At 36.9% G+C, this 22,853-nt stretch overlaps 1 protein-coding gene across 1 annotated transcript in view; it reads right to left on the bottom strand.

Annotated features, from left to right (window-relative positions):
* TUBGCP3 (tubulin gamma complex component 3) overlaps nt 1-22,853 on the bottom strand; it is a 57,778-nt gene that overhangs the window by 13,217 nt on the left and 21,708 nt on the right. Inside the window, exons 5-16 of the mRNA XM_060769614.2 lie at nt 21,918-22,135; nt 19,679-19,851; nt 16,773-16,891; nt 15,385-15,510; nt 11,802-11,870; nt 10,578-10,710; nt 9,054-9,220; nt 7,163-7,273; nt 6,426-6,534; nt 5,498-5,687; nt 3,740-3,875; nt 1,827-1,895 (exon numbers count right to left, since the gene is read on the bottom strand). Of these exons, the coding sequence (XP_060625597.2) occupies nt 1,827-1,895; nt 3,740-3,875; nt 5,498-5,687; nt 6,426-6,534; nt 7,163-7,273; nt 9,054-9,220; nt 10,578-10,710; nt 11,802-11,870; nt 15,385-15,510; nt 16,773-16,891; nt 19,679-19,851; nt 21,918-22,135 (1,620 nt within the window). The remainder of the gene's footprint in view (nt 1-1,826; nt 1,896-3,739; nt 3,876-5,497; nt 5,688-6,425; nt 6,535-7,162; nt 7,274-9,053; nt 9,221-10,577; nt 10,711-11,801; nt 11,871-15,384; nt 15,511-16,772; nt 16,892-19,678; nt 19,852-21,917; nt 22,136-22,853) is intronic.

The following is a 22,853-nucleotide window of genomic DNA, read 5'->3' as shown; positions in this document are numbered from 1 at the left end:
TGTTATCTGCCTTCAGACTTAGGATGACCCTAAGACAACCTTCTCACAGAGTTTTCTTGTCAAGATTTATTCAGAAGGGATTTGCCTTGTCTTTGTCTGAGGCTGAGGTAATGTGATTTGCCTAAAGTCATCCAATAGGTTCAGAGTCACAGCCCGAGATTCAAATAACTATAACACATTTTCTGAATTCTTTCCTTCTCGGTTTCCTAGCTTTCTTTCTTTCTTCCTTCCTTTTCTCCCTCCTTCCTTCCATTTGAGGTGCACCATCAAATGTAATGCGCACCTCAATTTTGAAAATGTCCATTGCAAAAAAAGAATCTGTTGTCTAATGTAATGTGAGGCAGGGGTAACCATGAAAAGGCTAGTGGGAAATCACATCCGTCCATCAAGCCTTCACACTAGCCTTTCGGAAGCCGCTGCTGCCTCTCCCTCCTCCATTCCAATCCAACAGCTCAGATGAGTTAATGTGCATGCTTCCAATGTACCATCAAATATAATATTCACCTCAATCGTAGCAATGTAATTTAGTAAAAAAAAAAAAAGATGCACATTAAATTTTGGTACCCTGCTGTCTAACATACTTCCTGGCCAAACTCATTGAACTGGTCTCAGAAGTGTTGTGGAATCACCCAGACTTTTGCTTCTGGGTGACTTCAACATACTACTGGAGGAAAGTTTGCAAAGTGCAACTGTGGAGTTCATGGTTTCCGTGACACACATGAGCCTATCCTAATTGGTTTCTGGACCTACGCACTCAACAGGTCATATCTTTGATGCAGTTTTCAGCTAGAAACACAATGGATCTGTTTTAACCATGTTGTACCCTACCTTGAGCCATAAGAAAAAGTAGTCAACAAATTATTATTATTATTATTATTATTGTTATTATTATTATTATTATTATTATTATTATTATGCTACACAGAGAACTGAGGCCAAGGAGTCAACTCAGTAAGTCAGTGAGAAAGATTATATTGAATGTGGGCATTGCTTGTCCATAATTCAACCACTAGGGCAACTTCAGTTCATATTTCCCAGCTTTTACCTCACATTTATATTCTACTGTGTACACTCTGTCGATTAATGTTTATTAAAGGAAATTGTACTACACACAACACATGTCAGCAACCCTTTATTTTAACAAAAGCCAGCATGAAATGGTCAAGAATACTCATCAGAGATTAAAGAAATCTGCTATACAGCTCTAAACCTACTTACAACTTACTAGAAGTGGTTGGAAACATGGGAAGTAGATTGACAAATTAAAAGACAATGATTTCATCTTCCTTTCACTCAACCATACTTAGCAATGCCCTGAGTCAAATTTCTCACTTCTTACATCTTGTTCAAAAAGCATTGCTATTCTTTATATAGCAAAAGTATTTTGAACAATGATGCCACTATTTTCTCATTCTTTAATGAATACTACACATCAGATTTTATTGAAGGAGAACAAATAGGTTCTTCAAAAATACATCTTACAGCTCTTGCAAATTATCCCAAATTAGTTGCTACAGTTTCAGAATAATAGATAAAAATGAAAATCCATTTATTAAGTACTTTCTAAAATCTTCGACAGTACAAATGAATTATTTATCTCAAATAATGAAAATCTTAAAACGTAGCATTTTAATACTCATTAATAATTTAGGAAAATTGAAATTCTTGCTGTACTCTTTATACAATGCGTACATCCACGATACGAAGCAGTCTCTATAACAGTGCACTTACAAAAGCACAAAGGCTATTTTAATAGCAAAGTATTTAGCAGACTAAGTGGTTAGCAGAAGGGGTGGCAATTGACAAACTGAAATAAATATCCTTACCGTTGCAATTGGCCCGTCAACATGATAGTCTAAGCTGAAAACGTCCCAACCCGTATCACCAGGAGACACCTTTAAATATACATAAAACCATTAGAACAAAACTAATTGGTATATATTGTTATTTCTCAATAGGTAGCTGTAATATATGAGCAACTAACTCATAGGAATTAACAATGATCTTGTTAAAATGTTGTTTAACCAACCCATAGATGACAACCTTACTCACCCTGCTTTCTTATTTGTCATAGAACGCAACTCTTAAACTAAGTAGAGCACAACACTTATTGACACAGTGTATAGGAGATATTGTGGAAACACTATTTCTGGCCAGGGGCAGTCAATATCTATGTTGTGAAACACAGGGAAGGGGTTACATGAACTAAGGCCCGTCGCAAACTAGGTTCCTGCTGGAGAAAACCTTGCTAGCAAGTCCCTGACGTCATGAGCCTGCGCCTCTCTCCCCGCCCCTTTCTCCGCCCCTTTCTCTTTGCGAGCGTGGTTTTTCCTTTGCTAGGGCAGCATTGCCCGCATTTTCTCTCAGTTGAATTCTGCCAACTGAGAGAAAATGCGGGCAATGCTGCCCTAGCAAAGGAAAAACCACGCTCGCATGGAGAAAGGGGCAGAGAAAGGGGCGGGGAGAGAGGCGGAGTCTCGTGACATCAGGGACATGCTAGCAAGGTTTTCTCTCGCAGGAACAGAGTTTGCGACGGGTCTAAGAAAGCTGAAACTTCTTAAATATTTTAAATATTTAATTAAATATTTTAATATTAAAATATTAAAATATTAAATATTAAAAATAAATTATAATATTTAAATATTATATTCTTAAATATTTTAAATATTTAATTAAATATTTTAAATATTTAATTAAATATTTTAATATTTAAATATTAAAATATTAAATATTAAAAATAAATTATAATATTTAAATATTATATTCTTAAATATTTTAAATATTTAAAACTTCTTAAATATTGTATAACATGTTGCCAGCCCCCCCCCCCGCCCCCCTTCAAATAAATCTAATGTATGGGGTTGACTAATATGGAAGCTGTGGAAGTCATCTTTCCCTACCCCTGGACACTATCAAAACTTGAACTAATATTAGTGTTTTCAAAACCTTTAAAGAAGATGCAGGGCCTCCTGTAACTTATTTTAGAGGACAATCACATCTCTAGAAGCAAACATTGTAGGGAGGCACAATTCTCTGGGAAGAAGGGGGCACTGTGGGCTGTATGACTCTCAACACTACCTTTGGTCCACTGGCAATCAGGAGGACTAACTATATGTAAACCTTTTCAGATTTTCAGTTTTTATTTTTTATCATCACACAAATACAGTAACCTATGCAGCTGTCTACTGGTAATTCAAAATCCAAAATCCACAAAAGAAGAGAGATGATGATTTCTTGAGAAATTTAATATTCTTTTCTTAATGGTCCTGTGGTTGTACAAATGGGTCCCAAGAGAATTTATTGTAATGCTGCCCACAGAGTTAATTTTTACTGGCCTTTGTCTTAGTCCCCACATGGATAAGGAGAGCAAACTCTACCTGCATTGCGATCCTTCCAAAACAACTGAATTAGAACCTAAACATCATCTGATGTAAAACATCGTCTAAGCCTGTACCACTAACATCATCACTCTACTTCTATATTTTTAAAGGTATTTTTGCTGATGAAGAAGCCAGTGACACTTTGAAAGCCTGCACGAAGTATTTTGTGTCCAATAAAGGTATTTGCTCTTTTGTGGGTTTTGTATCTTGTTATATTTTAATGACAGGGAAGACAATCCACAACTCAATATGAAATCTGATACTGTTTCTGGATGCTGACCTTGAAGCCAATATTAGCTACTTTTTAAAAATTAATACACACATTCCCATAAAGCACACCAAAAAAAGCTCAGAACTACCTCCAAAAGTCTGACGTCCAAGCGTTTGAGGATCTCAGGATTATCAAATTGTGCATTTGTTGCCCTGACAGCTAGTTCAAGGATTCCTGTCAAATTATGTTGATATAAAGTGGTTGCTGGCTTCGCAAGCTCTGGCCTGAAATGACAAATATAAAATAAATAATTGTATTCATATCAATTAGTGATTTACAATATTTACATGTTGTTTCCCATCTTCAAATCCTGAACTGGTTTGCAATAACTGCACACAATTGTCTAGTGTTTGTTCAGCTGCAAGAACAATAAATCAAAATAATATATTTTCAACCATATATTAATTATTTCTGAATCACAAACTATCAATATATTGTATATTATGTTCCGAAGTTGTCATGTGAAGGGAACTTCTTTAGTATTTTAAAATATCCATATTTACATATACATATATACTGAGGTATCTTGGAGACATAGCCAAGTGCAAACAGAAAATTCATTTATGTTTCATACACATCTTATACACATAGCCTGAAAGTAATTTTGTACACAATATTTTGAACAAAATGTGTGTACATCCAATTTACAGAAAGCAAAATTGTCACTGTGAACAATTCAGGAGATTCTGAAGTTCTAGATAAGAGATGTTTGTGTCTCCATGTCCAAGAAATGACTTTAATCAATAGAATACAGCAAATTTGAGGCAATAGTGGTGGTTAGTCCAGATTGAAGGAGTTTTGGGAAATCCAAGTTGAGTATACAAAAACAGTACCAAAAAGAACATAATTTTCTAACTCCTTGGACAGACAGAGTAATTTGCTAAAGGCTGGTTCATGATAGGAACTATTCAACATAGTCAGATTCTTAAATCTTTGGTAACATCGATGTTAAATCAGACTTTAAAATAAACTTTGTTGAAACATGATGAAAACAACAGCTTTTACTACATACGCAGTTCTATCTCCACAATTTTATCGGCTCTTTGCTTAGATTAGTAGAACCCATGGCCTGTTTTTATTCCACATCTATACCTAGTTAATGGATGGAAAAAAGGAAGCAGGAAAAAGTGCCTATATTTTTCAGGTGAAAGCAGAATTGGAATAAGGGGTAATTGGTAACAGGGGCTGAATCTTCACTAGTTCTCAACAAGATGCCTTTTCATAATCTACAATCATAACAATGATTCCACTTTCAAAATCACAGCCACATCCTAAGAAATTCTAAAGTATCTGCAGTAGTTTGATGAGGCATTTACAGTAAGTCCTCTGTTTGAGAAATCCTAATCCTTTCCCTTAACTGCAAAAACAAGGATCCCACACATTCATTGCCACAGCGGTTAAAATAGAATCAGAGCATTATAATGGCATAATGTCAAGTGGTGGTGAAATTAGCAGTACTATCCCCAACACCACAAATCTACATTAATAAACATGGCTGATTTACGGCAACACAGAGAAAGCACTTCCACACTGCCACCAATTATTGTTTTGGAGAAAGGGTATAACAATGATAAGAGACTACCCGTGCAATTGAAAGACACTGTTTAAACCAGGGGTGGAGCCTATAAAGCCCAAGACACCCCCCCCCCTTTACACTAATTAACCAGAGTAGTTAATCTGGTCTGAAATCAGTGACAGGATAACATAATAACAAATGTGCCAACACTACAGTTAAATCTGTATTATAATACAGCACGTCACAGTTGGATGAAAAGCTAAACACAATTCTGCTATGGATCTCGAGCTTCAGCTCCAGTAATAAATAAGACTAAATCAGGATACTTACTTAAGCAAGTCCATTAAATGCCTAATAAAATCTCCTTGACCGAGAAGTAAGTAGCGCCTCATGGCTTGCATGTGCTCTAGTAAATTGTATTTTTTATTGAGAACATCAAGCAAGTATTTGCTGGTCTCAAAATATGCCGCATCTATTTTTTCCTGAAATGCATTTTCCAAATCTGTGAACATTTCAACAGCTGTTATAAATAAAACAAAAAAACAAAAAATATCAACACCGGAAATGTGTGTTCCTCAATATTGTTCTGAAATGCAAAACACGAAAATTATCAAGATTCAACACTCAATCTGAGCTCTATAAAATCAACTCAGCACTTTCAAGTAATGTAATCATTGCTTGGTAAGGCAGTGAAGAGGATACCAATGTGACTTACATGCAGATTTTCTAATCTAAATATCATCCCCTTAAATGAATAAAATATTTGGCAACATATAGGCTTCAGTAACAATTTCATATTCTTGAACCATCTCCATAAATATTGCAATGACAAATTTCCTCTGTATAACTGGTGACAAGAAATCCCTAAGATAGGATCGCCTTTAGTTGGAATCAACTATAAAACACATCTAGACAATCTCTCTTGAAGATTTGGGATAGATTTGTGAACAACTATGGCCCTGGATGTGGCTGCACTCACTCTGAAAGACATTCTGTGTTCAGTGTAAACACCCGAGACCATATCCTGCAAAACCCAGATGCTTGGATTTTGTATTCCATGTAATGATTACAAACTACTACAATTTACAATTTACAAGATCATCAATTTAAGAAACAAAGCTGCAATGGGACTTTTATGTAGAGAGCTGAGCATCATGATTATTACCTTGATGGTCAGCTCTATATAACAAAAATATTGCATTGCATGAAACTTTTTTGTTCCGCACATTACTACATTAATCTTATTCTAACTTCATACCATCCTTTGGAGAGTCTGTTGATTTGGCCACAGCTATCATCTTTGATGATGGACTTTGGTCATGACAAACCTGATGCAAGAAGTTTATGGATTTCCCTATTAGCAGAACCTAAACATAAATTTAAGGCATTGTCAGAAGTTATTACAGAAAATAATTTAGAAGTAGAAAAAAAAATAAGCAAGTAGATATCAGTTACTACTGACAAAGCCTAAAATCAAATGAAGAAAAGAAAAAGAAAAAAAAAAAACACTTGCTGATGACTAATACTGCTTCCTGTAGCACACCCCAGGCAGACATTAAACTAACTTCATATCGAGATGAACTGCCATATACTTCTTCCATACTAAACCATACATTTGAAATATTCTGCACCACAAATGATGAAATAAGACTGACTGATAGGCTAGAAACTCATATAATTTAACACAGCTACGATGGGTGTCCATAGTAAACACAACACATGGAATATCAAACTCCAATTAATAGTGAGTTTCAGTCCTCATAAATTGCAAGTATCACCTAGTCATTTATTACAAGGAAAGGGATATTTGTGTGTGGTTTTTAAAAAACATCCCTGTGCTTTGTCTTTACAACATTACAGTACAAGCCAAAAGCCAAGTTTGTGTTGAATTTAACTGGCATAATTGAGAATACTCTGTAAACCTGTATGTTAATTATATAAATCACTATAAAACTCAAATTTACAATAATATGAAAAGGCAATTTTCCTCCGTACCTTTCTTGAGTGATCCATTGTAATAAAAGAAGGAATCATTGATTTTCGCAATGTGTATTTGTCATGCCATAACCGATCTGTTTTCACTGTGGGGTCAGAAGCTACAAAAAACTGAGGAAAATGTAAAATACTTACTTAAAAAAAGAAGGATATACATCATGCACATTTATACATACATTCTTACATAAAACAATATGCTATACCTGACAAACCTCCTCTGAATAAATGTTGCTTAGAAACCCCCTGACAAAACCTTAGGTTCACCGTAAGATGGAAACCACTTGAAGGCACATAAGACTTTAATATAAAATACACAATTTGTGTTCGTTTCCAAATTTCACATCTGACTTACTCTTTATGTTGATGTTTAGGCCCCACCCCCCATTTGGAAAAGCCAGCCAATATTTTTTATGGTTTTGGACTACCAGAGGTCTTAACCCTACTAAGAAAGCAATGGGTCTCCCCCGGTCATCCTAGTGGCATATTACAAAATGATTTGACAGAAGATTCTCACTAGGAATGTGTGAATTCTTTGAATATATCTCAGACTATGACAACTATAAACACTACATTTCTGCTATGGTAAGACAATTACATTTACCATAAATTCCATAAGCTCAGGTTTAAAAGTTTAAAAGTTACTAGTTCTAAGAGGATGGACAATAACATTTTTGAGACTATCTCAAATAATCAATAATGTTCATTTTAAAAAGACTATTGAAAACAGAGTAAAGAAGCAGACCTCTTCAAACAATATTCCCACTTTAAGCATCTATACACAGCGGGTTGAAACCGATTTGGTTATATTAGACTCGCTGAAATGCAATGAATTCTACACACCTTCTACACTGCCATATAATCCAGATTATCAAAGCAGATAATCTACGTTCTCATCTTTGAACTGGATTATATGAGTCTATACTGTCATATAATCCAATTCACACCAGATAATTTGGATTTTATATGGCAGTGTAGAAGGGGATTAAGTATACATTTTAAAAACATGGCAATCACACAGGAGTACAACATTATCTCTTTTCTTTCAAGTGTTATCCAGTCTTAATGTGTAGATATAATATACACATTTAAGCATCAGTCTCTAAAATTTATTAAAGAAAATCCCCTTAGTAACTGGCATACAGCCATTATTAGAGCACAGTATTAATATGAAAATATAATTTTAAAATCCATCAGACAATCCATTCATCTTTAGGAGTTATAAAAAGCCCTCATTTGGTAAAGAGGGCAAAGCAACATGCAATTAATGTGTTTAGAAAACATCTACTAGAAAACACAAAGAATGAGAAGAGCATTTTATAATTAATGCTATGAAAAAGAGATCCTGGGAAGGGTGAACGAAATCAAGGTCAAAACATAATTGCAATATAATTATTTTATTGATTCGCTTTACCTATTCAAGGTTCTTTGAGAGGTTTTTTAAAAAGATAGCCAATGCAGAAACAACCTCAAGAGAAATGGGAAATGATGGTACAATTTAACTGATGAATAAATGCCAAGGCCTTCCTTCCAAACAACAAATAAAAAGGTTGATTTTCTTAGGAAAAAATTAAGAACCTGTTTACAAAAATAATCAGTATCCCAGAAGAGAGCTTTTGCAGTTTGATTGGGAATAACACATTTTCATTTGCCCTAATGCAATTAACCCCTCTTTCCCCACAAAATCACAATACGGTAAGTCTAATGTAAGTATCGTATTTGCTGGAATAATTTCACTACCACACAGGGTTCTTGGGATGCTCACCTTATGGAATTTGGACACCTGATGGAAGTTTATTTTACTAATAAATGTTCCAAAGATGATTGGGAAAGAGATGCTCTCTTGGATGAAGCAGTAAAAATAAAGTGGAAAATAGCAGTTTATATAACTCACTTCATGGTATGTGTCCTCCAGTTCACCATCATAAATCCAACGATAAAGAAAATTCAAGATCGGATGTGATACTAGACCAAGAATATGCTGCACCAGGGATCGCCCATAGGGGTCACCTGCTTTACTGTAGGCATGAACAGCGGATGCGAGTTCACCACCTTTTCTTCCTGGAGATACAGCATACAAAGAAGAATTTCATCATACATTCACCCTCCCCTAGTTAAAAAACCAATACTTCATTTGTGAATTTGTCACAAGCCACAGTTCATCCTAAAGTAGCTGTTACTTGAAAAATGACATACATTTAGCATGCAGGGATGTTTTTTTCCTGTGTCAGGAGCAACTTGAGAAACTGTAACTGTAAGAGAACTGGGCATCTGCAAGGGTGTTGCCCAGGGGACATTCAAGTGTTTTACCATCCTGTGGGAAGCTTCTCTCATGTCCCCGCATGAGAAGTTGGAGCTGACAAATGGGCACTCAACCCACTCCCCAGATTCAAACTGCCAGCTGTTCAGTCAGCAGTCCTGCCGGCACAAGGATTTAACCCACTGCACCATCAGGGCCTCATTAGGAATTCCTAAGACTTTAATTATGACCACAAGACTCTAGTGATGTCTCTACGAGCAGAACTAGTTTTAGCCAAAGCAGCATTGTACTTACTGGACAAATGCTATCATTACAGATCTCAAAACCTAAGCACACTAATTTCCAGAAAGTCATATAAAGACCAGGATTAATTAACATTCCAGCCCCTTTTGACATTGATTCTATGTTGTGGAAGCAAGCCATTCCAGGTTTCAAAACAAACCAATGTCTCACTTCTCTCATCAGCAGTCATAATATATAGACATGTTACTGTGATTAAGACCAACAGGTGAAGGGCAGTAAACAGTCAGACCCACAACCTACTATCAATCTATTAAACCATATTAAGGAATCAAGAGCACTGTAATATTCATTCCTCAAGCATCCATCTTTACCATTTTAACCAAAAACTAAAATACCCGTCAATCAGTAATACAGACAAACACGTACAGTTTAACAAGGTAATCTCAGATTAAACACAGGTTCTCTTTAACATCAAAAAGGACTTGAACACACACAACAGCATTTCCAGCTACAAAGACAAATAGGATGTCCAAAAGGTACATCAGATTTCTTGAAAGCCACTGGAATCTGTACCCTCAATTTCATTTCTCCACAAAATATGTCGCCTCTAAGCATTTTGCAGGCCCTGAAGAATGACTCTGTGGTATTCTTGGGCTGAAGGTTCTTCATCTCAATAAAGTTCGATATTATCCACAATGTCACAAAACTACATGAAATCCAGAAACATATTCCCTGTAGATATCCGAGTCATACTGTATATCTGAGGGCAAATTTCATCCAGTTCAGATGTCCCCGCTCCCACACACTATTGCTTAGTGTTTGTCTAATGACGTAGTAAGCAATTCCTATAGTATCAGTACTATCTTAGCAAACATTTTCATCCCAGTTGTAGCTGTAAATATTCTGCTGTCAAACCTTGACAATGATCAACAAGTGCTGCAAGCATCTTCAATCTTATCTTAGGGTCATACGTCCAAACTAAGAGCCGGCGAAGTGTTAAACTGCTCTCAATCCCCAAATTTACACCTTGATCATCTTCTACTTGCAACTAAGAAGAAGAAAGAAGCAAAACAAAATTCAGGACAATCATATACAAGCCCATGAAGATATTCCACTGAACTATAGAAACATCTAGGAAAGCAGACTCTCAATTTTTTCCTCTAATATGAGCATTATAAATATATAAATGTCTAGTAAGTTTTAAGTTTTAGAGCAGTATTACCGATGAAATTCTGGAAAGCGTACAAATAAAAAAGAGTAATTTGAAGTACTTTATTTTTAAAAGAAATACATGAAATTGTATGCAAGAGAAATACTGTGTTATGAATTTTATGACAAAATGGCTTTAACAGTGTTTCTGTAAAATCGATTTCAAATTGTTCCCACATGCATCTCCTGTATGTTAGATTACATAGGAGGCTTGCACATGAATTGTATTAACTCACAGACATGCCTATCCAAATATGAATAATTTATCGTGCATACTTAGATGTTGGCATGGAAAACTGTGGAAAACTAAGGGTTGTGCTAGCAATGTAGGATAACTTGTGGAGGCTACACTTCCCAATGTGTCCATTCCATAAAAACTTCTCTAAATGATGCTTTGAGACTTTTCACACTTGTTTTACTTGCCTGGACCAATTAGGGATAGGAGAGACTTTTTAACAACAGGAAGTTAGCAGTATTCACTTCTTGTTCACTTCCTGTTTCAGAAAAGCTTGTTCCTAGGACTAAATTGTTCCAAGTAAGCAAAAACTGTGGCCAAAAAGCCTTCCACACCACTTTGGGGACATTTGTGGACATTTTGTGGACATAATCTTTTAAAATTGTTATTATGCATTGTCTTTATGTTCAAATGCACTTTAATGTTTTGCTTTATTAATGTATGTATTTTTATGGCATCGAATTGTGCCGACTGTGTATACCACCCCGAGTCGCCTCCGGGCTGATATGGGTGGGATAGAAATAAAATAAATAAATAAATTTTGGAATATTGTTTTAAAAAACCATGAGAGGCCCTATAGCCTGAAAGGGTAGGTGGGCAACAAATCCTGATACCACAAATGGGAGGCTATGAGGTTTGATGGCATATTTTATTAACTTAGCGGCATCATGCAAGAAAAAGAAATATGTGTTTACCTGTGAATGTAAAACAGATAATAACCTGTAGTATTCTTTGAGTTCCTGATTTAAGGCAGCACAAAAACTCTGTAAAACAAAAACAACAGGAATCAATGTAGTTCATATACACCAGCAACATTCCAGGAGACTTGGCTTGTAGACAAGCAACTGATTTCAAGTCTTTGAGCAACGTCACAGTAGGTAAGGTTTTGACATTCGGCAAGCTGACAAAAACACTCTGATCTGCAGGTTAGGCATCAGTTCAAAAGTGCAAACACTCATTGAACACAACTTGGATTGTCTCTAGTAAATAAAAGAATTGAAGATTTAGGATAACATTTGTCAGTTTTGTGAGTGATACCCAGACTTATGCATTAAAGACATGCAAGTCATGATAAACTCATATTTAGTTCACAAACAAAATTAAATGGCACAAAGTCATCAAGAACAAAATACTAGCAATTAGCAATAGTTTTATGTTGATTAAAATTGACTCATACTTTAAAAAATACTACAGTTTGACAGCTGCATCACAAAATCATAATATCAAATAATTAGAAAACGTAACAATTGAAATTTTCTAATTAAACCCACTGCCAAAGTACAATGTTTAGAAGATTTGGGGAGAGTCTGGGGTTGGATAAGGAGAAGAGGTATTAGAAAGATTTGGAAACAAAGACCCAAAATAGCTCTCCTTGACATTTCTCCTTCTCTCTGATGTATTGCTGCAAGATCAGCCATGAGTCTCACTTCACACGTTACCATAGAAGCAAAGGAACACCAAGGTACAAGCCACTTATTATTTCTCCTTTCTGCACTCCTCTGCAGCACATGAACTAGTCTCAGCACACTGCATTTAAAACTGTCCAGAGCATCTGCCGCCCACAACCAATATAAAGAAAATGAGATTCAAAGAGAACCCCTCACTGGGTAATAGTAAAGAATTTTAAAACTCTAGGTTGCAAACCCACACTGTTAAGTGGACAGGTCACTTTTCCAATTAGCATTACGTAAGTACACAGAATAGTTTGACAAAACTGATTTTTATGGTAGTTAGTTTTAGTTATTAAACCATTTATGCAACAACAAACTTTATTTATATCCCGCCTCATCTCCCCATGGAGACTCAGGGCAGCTATCATTATGCAGATAATGGCATTCCCATTTTGGGGGATGCAATAAAGGAGTTCAAGGAATGAGTGCCTCATCATACACAGGCTATTTTCTGTTTTTAAATCCAGTTTTTCCAGCCTGTCTATGATGAAATCTGGATGTCTGAAGAAGTCTAAATTTCCCCTGCAGGTATCAGAGGGGTAGAATGGATCTAAAGTTACATGGAAGTGACCTTCTTCTTTGTGGTCTCTGGGAATCATACAAATGGGAGACTAGCAAGCTACCATCCATAGGAGGTGGGTGTTGTGTCACACATGAAAAAAAATAGCCCTCCCAAACGTAGAGACCCTCTGAGACCAGTTTGTAATGTGATACAAAAATCAGTGATCTGGATCATGTAGTCTCCTTGCATACATCATGGACACCTTTGACAGGAGAAGAACTGGGGTAGAACTGGCAGTTTCAAGATGGTCAACAGAGCAACCATTTATCAGCTCCCTGGTCAACGATGGTCAAGAAACACTCAAGGCATGCTCACAGAGGAATATTTTGAGGCAAAACTTCCTGTTCTTCCAGGTGTGAGAAGTGAAGGAATGACAATGGTGACTCATGTGCTTTCTCCAGGCAGAAAAGACATTTGGCACAACCATCTTTCTCAGGGATCTTTCCCTATGCTCTTCAAACATTTCTTGAAGAAAAGTGGTGGAGACCATAACATCAATAAAAGCCATAACCAAAGAGTAAGCAAAGGTTGGGGATTCTAACACTGTCACTCCTTTCCACCTGCTACTAAGGAGGCTGTCGAGGTCCTGAACCGGTGCTTGGCCGCTGTGACGGTCTGGATGAGGGCGAACAAATTGAAATTGAATCCAGACAAGACAGAGGTACTCCTGGACAGTCGGAAGGCCGAACAGGGCATAGGGTTACAGCCTATGTTGGATGGGGCCACACTCCCCCTGAAGACACAGGTTCGCAGCTTGGGTGTGACCCTGGACTCATCGCTGAGCCTGGAACCCCAGGTTTCGGCGGTGACCAGGGGAGCATTTGCACAGCTAAAGCTTGTGCGCCAGCTGCGCCCGTACCTTGGGAAGTCTGACTTGGCCACGGTAGTCCACGCTCTGGTTACATCACGTTTAGACTACTGCAACGCTCTCTACGTGGGGTTGCCTTTGAAGACAGCTCGGAAGCTCCAACTAGTCCAACGCTCGGCAGCCATGATTTTAACAGGAGCGGAGCGCAGGGAGCATACGACCCCCCTGTTGCGCCAACTCCACTGGCTACTGATTTGCTACCGGGCTGAATTCAAAGTGCTGGCGTTGGCCTTTAAAGCCCTAAACGGTTCCGGCCCAAGCTACCTATCTGACCGCATCTCTGCCTATGAACCCACTAGGACTTTGAGATCTTCCAGGGAGACCCTGCTCTCGATCCCGCCTGCTTCTCAAGCTCGGCTGGCGGGGACGAGATATAGGGCCTTCTCGGTGGTGGCTCCTCGACTGTGGAACGCCCTTCCTACGGACATTAGACTAGCACCATCTCTAACGGTATTCCGCAAAAAGGTGAAGACCTGGATGTTTGTGCAGGCGTTTGAGTAATTTAGTGCAATCTGGTAATGGAACATAGGAATGGAACAATGGACAACGAACCTGGACTACGCTTGGATGATGAGAAGATTGGGTACGGTTGTTTTTTGTAATAATTGTGCATTGTAATTGCTTATTGGTAATTTATGGATAATGTGTTAAGTCAATTGTTATAAGTTGTATGGAACCACTGCTGTTTCTACTGTTTTTACTGTTTGTGAACCGCTGTGAGTTGCCTTCGGGCTTGAGATACAGCGGTATATAAGCAAAGTAAATAAATAAATAAATAATAACAAGAGACTAATCAAACAGATCGCCCCTGAAGGTAACAGAAGAATGGAGAAAGGTCAACGAACTGTGTCCAAAGATCATAAACAGAAATAAGAATGCAATGAAAAGAAGTTTTTAGGTGCTGCTTTTACAGCAGATGAAAAGAAACTGGGAATTTGGTGGCACACTCATATATTGACATCAAAAGTGAATGAGGTTATCGTCAAAATGCTTCATTTTTGAAATGCTTCAAAAGAGCTCTAGAAGGTTCCAAGTGGTCCTCTGCACATGCACAGGATAACCCATTTGTGTAATTCACAGAGACCATGAAGCTGCTCTAAATCACACAACATTATAAAATAACTATAAAGTTGAAACTTTACCAGACATAGTAACACATATGTCTTCCTATTCATACTATAATGTTATTAATGGAAATTTCTCTATATTTTAAAAAAGTATTGTTTCCAATTACAATGAAGGAAAAGAGACATAATTTAGCAAATTTAATCAGTGAGTATGCTGACCTCTCCTGTAGTTAAAACAACAGATTTCTTATCTTGTATTAAGGAAAATAGCCTACCAGTAACAGAATCAAGCAAAACAACCTGAAAGACATCTGGAATTTGCTCACATACCTGACCCACCAGCCCAAATGCACGATCCATGCTCCTCTGGTCTGTGTACTTTCTTATTTTATTATGCAGCCATCCTAATTCGGCAAGTCGGCTTGTAGTATCTCTCAGAGACTTGGATGGGCTCACCTGAAGTATAACAAGAAAAATGCTGAATAATATGTAACACTTGGACTAAAATGTACAGGCAGTCGTCAAGTTATGAACAAGATAAATTCTGCGTGTTTGTTCTCAAGTTGAATTTGTTTGTTAGTCAGAACAGGTACTTTTTAAGGTGTAATTCTAGCCATATATGTGTGTGTGTGTGTGTGTGTGTGTGTGTGTGTGGTATTTGTTTTGCTATCTATGCCCCTGTTCAGAAGATTTCACCTCACTTCTGTGAAAATTGGATTTTGGAAAAAAAAATGGCTTACTGTAGAAGCAAAGAATGGCATAAAAGCTTCAGTTGAGACACCTTTGCCCCATGATAACTCTTTCAGGAGTGAATTTCCCTTCCTGGGGATAGAGTTCTCTCACTTCCCGTTGTCTCAATCCTGTTCTTAACTATGAGTTGTTTGTAAATCGGTTGTTTGTAACTCAGTGACTTCCAGTATAGCGTATAAATAATCCTCAATAAGTAAGCTGATAATCCAATTTTCTCATGTGACCTGAAAAAGTGTTGGTTATTCAAGTTATTCAGTGTAATTCCAACAAAATTTATCTTATTTAGCAAGATCCTCTAAGTCTCTGTGTAGCAGTTCAAGTGGAAATGAAGAGCGCGGGGAAATCTGCTCCCCCAGATCAGTTGCGTATGCCTGAAGGTTAGTAAACTAGAACATTGGTGCACAACCTCATTTGACAGTGGAGGAGACTTATACCAACAATAGCAGAGGACACTGGGTCAGTACATCATCATTTCCACCTTTTCCCCAGAACACTGAAGGCGGTTTATTAATTAAAATCCCTGAATCTCACTTGATTTATGTGATGGGAAAACAGGAAGGGACGTGTCTTTACCTGCATGAATCTCAGAAACACTATGGACAGACAGAAGAAAGATGGATATAGGAAATCAAGCATTGAAGCCACGGAGGCTCAAAAAGAAGGGATGAAATGAGACATCATTCCTGTGCCTGCCTTTTATTCAACCAGGTGGAATTCCTTCTTACCTAGGGTGACTGTATAAATAATGAAATGAAATAGGATTTGTGAGTCTGTGTGTATGCTGACCTTTTTCTTTCTGATGTTATTCTCAGGAAGCATTTCCAAAAGGAACGTAACTCAGACTATAAAATTATAGCCTATAGTATAGACTACAAATGTATTCTTCACTAAATCCAGAATCAGAAAGATTATGGATTGTAGCTGCATGTTTCCAGCTATATAACCTAAAAAAAAACACTGCATAGTACCTTCCCATCCACTTTGTAACAATTTTCTGAATTGGACATTTTAATGGTTTTTCCATCTATTCCCTGGAAGACGTATAAAATGTCCCTCACAAGGTATGCTTCAGTTACTTCAACAGAGCCTGCAAAGAAAAAAAAGAATTAAGTTGCTTGCTGGATATTTAAGAGCCACATTTTTCACTTTAACAACATGAACCGTGAAAGCTTTCAACAATACATGAACCTAATCATTAGACATTTGCCATGCTGGGTTTAATGATGCTCACTCCATGACAGATATGCACAAGACTTCCGTTAGAAAGTCAGTTAGCAAAGCAGCATGACTCACATGAGAATAATTTACTATGTAAGTCTGAAACCAAATCAATCAGTTATATATAGTAGTATCTAAAGTTCTCAGATAATTCATATTGCTTGTAAGAAAATACACCACATGCTTATCTATACATACCAACTCTGTTTATTAATCACATGTAGTGTGCAAGTACTTGTGGTCCTCAAACTGGGATGCTTCCAAATACATATTGCTCAACTGGGACAACTCTCAACCCACCACAGCCAACATCCTCAAGAAAGAAAGTTCTTAGAGTGGTCTTCTCCTGAAGGTTTTTATGCCACTCATGGGGGATTTTACTGCATTTTCTAGGGCAGACTCCTTTTTTTCAGACAGATTCAGGGCAGTCTTCTCATTATTTTTCCCAACAAAAATTTGGGAAATTTTTTTGCCAAATTATTCTATACTGATTCTGACACGTTGATCAAAAATTTGCCAAATTATTCTATACTGACCCTGACATGTTGATCAAAGACAGTCCTTAATTTTTCTGTTTGTTGTTTGCTTTCTTTTCTTTTTAGGGCATAGCTAACATTGTTTAAACTTTACAAGTGATAGCTTGGATACTATGATAAACTAAGTTAAGGAATGTTTCTCATCTCCTCATCCCACAGTCCTGAAAAACTTCATTAGGATACTTTCTCAACTAGTATAAAAAAAATGAAATTGTTCAGCACCAAACTGAATCCAGCTCAATCTGAGGTTCCCTGCAGCTCCATAAAATAATGTACCATAAGACCATGGAAAACAAGGTTGCACACAACTCAGATTTCACTTGTTTTCATATTGTACCAATACTACAGCCATGAAGCAGGAGAGACACTTCATTACGGAACCACAATTCCAAATAACATAATCTCTATTGCAAAATAGCATTCCATTCTACAAAGCACTCTTCATTACATCATGAGCTCCAAATGCCTAAAACAAATTCTGTAATATCAAAGGAATTTGCATGGTTTAAATCCCAGCTCTTGATAGTGTGGATTTAAGAATCAAAATAACATCAGCTATTTGTTTCTATTTCCCTGAAGTCCCTGAAACAATCAATATTTATTAAATGCAAAAAGCCCATCTGTTTTCTTTATAAACAGTCTTTAATTTGCAATATGAATTTATTTAATAGAAGCTACATAATATGATGTCAAGATACATCTGCTCCTTCTCTTACATCTGCCAGCCAGAATGAGTAAGTGTTTTTTACTGGCACAACATAGAAACAATCAATTAAGAAACGGAGACGGGTTTTTTCTATAGGCAATTTCTGCTCAAGGTTTTCTCCACTTCAAAATATATCCGTAGCACCTTACCATCATCTGGGTTTTAATGATGATGATGATGCCTAAAAATAAAGGAATCTCATTACACTGTCAAACTATGGAAAGGCATCAAAATGTTTTATATATGACAGTTTCTCTTGAAGGTTATTGAGAAAACAGTATTTTATAGGGTTATTCACAAGAAGTTTTATGAGATAAACTTTGCTTCTAAATGAACAATGCATCAACAATACTATTTATGCAAGAATGGGCTATGACGGGAGTCTCCGTGGAGCAACACAGACATATGATCTATTCTGTCTGTCCACTTTTACTGCAGTTATTTTACACTAGGCACCTTCAACAGTTGCTCTTAAATCTCCTGAACCGTTTAACTGGCACAAATTCAAAGAAGTAGAATTCAAAGAAAACTCAGTGGAATTATGATTTCCTTTTAAGCTCATAATCACATGATTTATCAGAGTCAGTTTTTGAAAGGCCTCTCAACATTAACACCAAAAACTATTTCAGACTACGGAATGACCTGACGGAAGAGATCCGACAGCTAAATGAGCAGTCGGAATTTCTTCTGGCAGGCCTGCCCAGTCAGTTTCAACTATGACTTTTTAATCACATCATTGTATGTTAACATTTGTCTCAGATATTTCTATATCTTTATGTTTCAATATATGCTTTTATGGTTGCATTTTACCTATGTTTTAATATGTGATTTTATAGATGTATTTAACTGTGGGTGAAATGGGTTGTATGTATCTTTGAATTCACATTCACTGGTCTGCAAATGAATAACAGAAGCAAATTATGATCTGAGAAATTAAAACTATATTACACTTCAGACCTAAACTAGAGCTGACACCCTGTTATATGTACCTTCCAACTACTCCTACTCTTTTGGTAGGAAATGCTTCCATTGAGCTGGTTGTTACATTCACAAGGAAAAGGGATTCTTTGAAAGTGTCTCTCCTCCACTCAAGCCAGCACTTTAGGGCTCCAATTCTTAAACAGATTAATTGGGACTAAGCCTCATAAGACACAAGGAGACTTGCTTCCAAATCAATAGATATAACGTTGCACTCTTTTTCGAACAGGCAACACTGAAGTTAATAATCTGAATTGTCCATAGTTTGCCTATGTTACTCTCTCTGGTTATTATATCAGCTAATATCAAAATGAAAACTGAAAGTTCTGATTTCATGGTTTATTCCTATGAAAAGTAGACAGTCTTAATTTAAACTGTAATTCAGCAGGAAGCACTGTGATGAAAGATTGCAGGGTGCACTCAATGAAAAGCTCACCACTTATATCCCCTTCTCGCCTTGACCTTGGCAGATTACGTGAAACAGTGGTTGAAAGGCCTTTTGAGGTAGCATTCTGTAGCGTGGGCTGGCCTGCTGTTAAAGTCCAAGCAAGCCGTGCCCCCAACTGTTGTCGAAGACAATCTCCCACTCCTGGACGCTGATAGGATTGTCTTAAGAAAAGAAAAGCTACTATTAATATGATCAGGTGCTAAATTATCTCAGTTACGACAGATCAGTTTGATTACTGGAAAATGACCAAATTGCAGGGGACAAATAAGTGCCAGCTCTACAAATCAGTAGATGCAGAAAGTGTGGCTATAAATTTGAACGTGGAACATTACTTTTTTGGACTGCCTCTTCTGAAATTTTGAGCTATAGCTCCCATAACACCCCTATTTAGTCAAACCCATCCAGGTTGGAGGCATGCTGGGAGTTGTTGGTCTGAAAAACTAACTAATCCAAGGTCTTCACCTATTTTTAAAGAAATTGTTTAGAAGTCAAGTGTTTCTTAAACTCTCCATGGTTATAAACAAAAACCTAATAAAATTGTAACAAAGTATATGAAAGCACATTCCAATTTCCTGCCAGAATCCATCAACTCTAATTACTCTGTTCCTCATTCCTAGCACTAAATCTGGCTTGCAAACACAAGTCATTTATTAAGGGATAGTTGATATATAAGTATTTCATGAGCAAAAACTAACAAATTGTGTCAAAAATTTTTAAGCATTTCTCTTTGCAGAAGGGAGGCCATGACCACTAAATTCTAGGTGCAAGCCCTGAGAAAAAGCTGAGCAGACATTTCCTACAGTGTATTAAATGCAGTTACAACAGATTCTTCTCACTTCTTATATTCTTCAGCATCCTATTTTTATAAAACAAAAATTAAATGACATCACCGTCCTTTAATGACTGAGATTTCAGATGTCTTTTGAGAGACACCACACTTAATATTTTCACAAGCACACAGCACTAATAGATCTTCATTGAAATACAATTCCAGAAATGTCATTACAAAACAAGCAGTCCTGCTCGCACAAGCAGGGTTTTTACCCTTCCTGTAAATTCTCATAGGTTAGAACAGGGCTTCTTAACTTTTTCCAGTTCTGACCCCTTTCAGCCTGAGAAATTTTATATAAAATAGGCATAAAAATCAAACATTTACAGTTAACAAACAGCATTTGGAATGCTTGCTAAACAGGCTGATTTTCCCTTTTATGAAGTACAGATGAAACATATTCTGCAAAATCCACTGTAAACACTTATTGTTTTATTATGGTTTTATCTTTTTATGAGTTCCTGATTGAAAGATTTTATTGACTGGTATACTGTTACTGTAAGCCACCTTGGGTCCGTGCCGCGGAGAAATGCAGGGTAGAAATATCCCAAATAAATGAATAAATAACATGTTTAACTTCACTTATCCTCGGTAAAAAGTACTGAAACACACATTATTTAAAGAACACTATCAACTTCTAGTTCAGGAAGGCTGTAAGAAACTGTTATCTCATGTTCTCTTGAAAACAATTCTATTGTGGTTCAGCAAATAAAGAGGCTGGGTCCAGACTGTACGAGAGAAGAAAGGCACTTATGAGAATAATGGATAGAAGCACAAGGAAGGTCCTCTACCATAGTTCATTCCTTTTGGCGTATAGATATAGAGAGAAGGGAGAGAGTTTTTTAAGCAATGGTGCCATCTATGGCATGCTTTTCCTAGGCAGGTTAATCTGGCGCTTCATTTAATGTTTCCTCAGCTCTGAGCACAGATTGGGTTTCTTATGTTTTTTACTTAATTTTTAAATAATTCTAGCTCCTTCCTTCAAAGCTTTTAAACAGAGGCTGGATGGCCATCTGTTAGGGACACTTTTATTGTGCTATTCCTGCATAGCAGGGGGTTGGACTAGATGGCCCATGTGGTCTCTTCCAACTCTATTATTCTATGATTTTGTGAATTGTTTGAAAAGTTTTTACTGTCTTGCTGCTCTCACTTTTTACTTGTGTAACTGGTTTTATTTTAACTGACATCTCTGTAAAAGTTGAAACATGGGAGGGCAGAATATAAGTAATTGGAAACGATTACATCAAAGTGGCCAGTGGGTCCATGCTGTGATGACAGCTACATTCTATAATAGATTGGATTCTTTGGATAGCAACTCTTCACAGTTACTACAGTTGTTATTTGCTGAAGCAAATCTCTTTGAACAGTTATCGATCAAGATGAGCAAGTTTCACTTACCCTGGAAGAAATGACTGTGGCGTTGGTGTTGGCCCATTTGGGACATACATGCCTAGGCTGCTGATCCCACTGCTGCCCATACTGCCGCAATTTGGGCCTGGCTGGGCATTCCGGTCCTGGTAATTCAAAGGAAGGCTCTGAGGCCTGGCATAGTAATAAGGAGTTGAGTGAGCATCCCGAGGCAGTGCTTGAGCAAACAGGGTAGCAAAATTAGATACCTTGACAGGGAACGGGAAAAACAATAGTTAAAAAAAAATGTCCATCTCCATCAATTAACTCTAATTTATTCCTCTTCTGGCATTTGTTGCATTGTACTTACCCTGTATCTGTAATTATTTACAATTAGCAAAATATAGAATTCACATTAATTTTTTCAGGCCTGGCAAGCATATTGCCAAAGCCTGGAAGGGCTACTTTCTGCACTACAAATCCCAGAATCCCCCAGTTACAGGCCATAATTCTTCCAAACTCTGGGTATTTCAAACCCAGAGTTTGGAAGAATTTGGTACATAGTTCAATTTCCAATCTTCCAACTTCGTAGCAGAAAAAGACTGAAATATAATTCTTATTTTCATTTTGAATAGATGTACTGAATCAGTTTCTGAAGTCAGAAACTGTAAATCCCCCAATCTCTGCAATATATGTGGGAAAATGAGAAAGAACTGTCTTTCCTATAGCAATCTGCCTGCTAGCATAGATCATTACATTTTTCCTCTAGAATGCTCTCCTTAGAGGTACCAAGTGCTGAATTTACTGCCTTATTTATTTACCTTGTCGTTTAAAAAACATTTTCTCTAACTTAAGTATTTTAAATTTCCAACTTTTAATTTCAGTTTTGTCTCCTTGTTGCTGTGTGTTTAATTTTGTTTTAAGATTTAAGAGTGGCCCTAAAATCACTGATTATACTGATATTTCAAATGAATAGTAGCCAAAACC

This window comes from Anolis sagrei, chromosome 3 (assembly GCF_037176765.1).
Source record: "Anolis sagrei isolate rAnoSag1 chromosome 3, rAnoSag1.mat, whole genome shotgun sequence".
Taxonomy (NCBI): domain Eukaryota; kingdom Metazoa; phylum Chordata; class Lepidosauria; order Squamata; family Dactyloidae; genus Anolis; species Anolis sagrei.
Note: the sequence above shows the minus strand (reverse complement) of the source record. Positions and strands in the feature narration are given on the sequence as shown.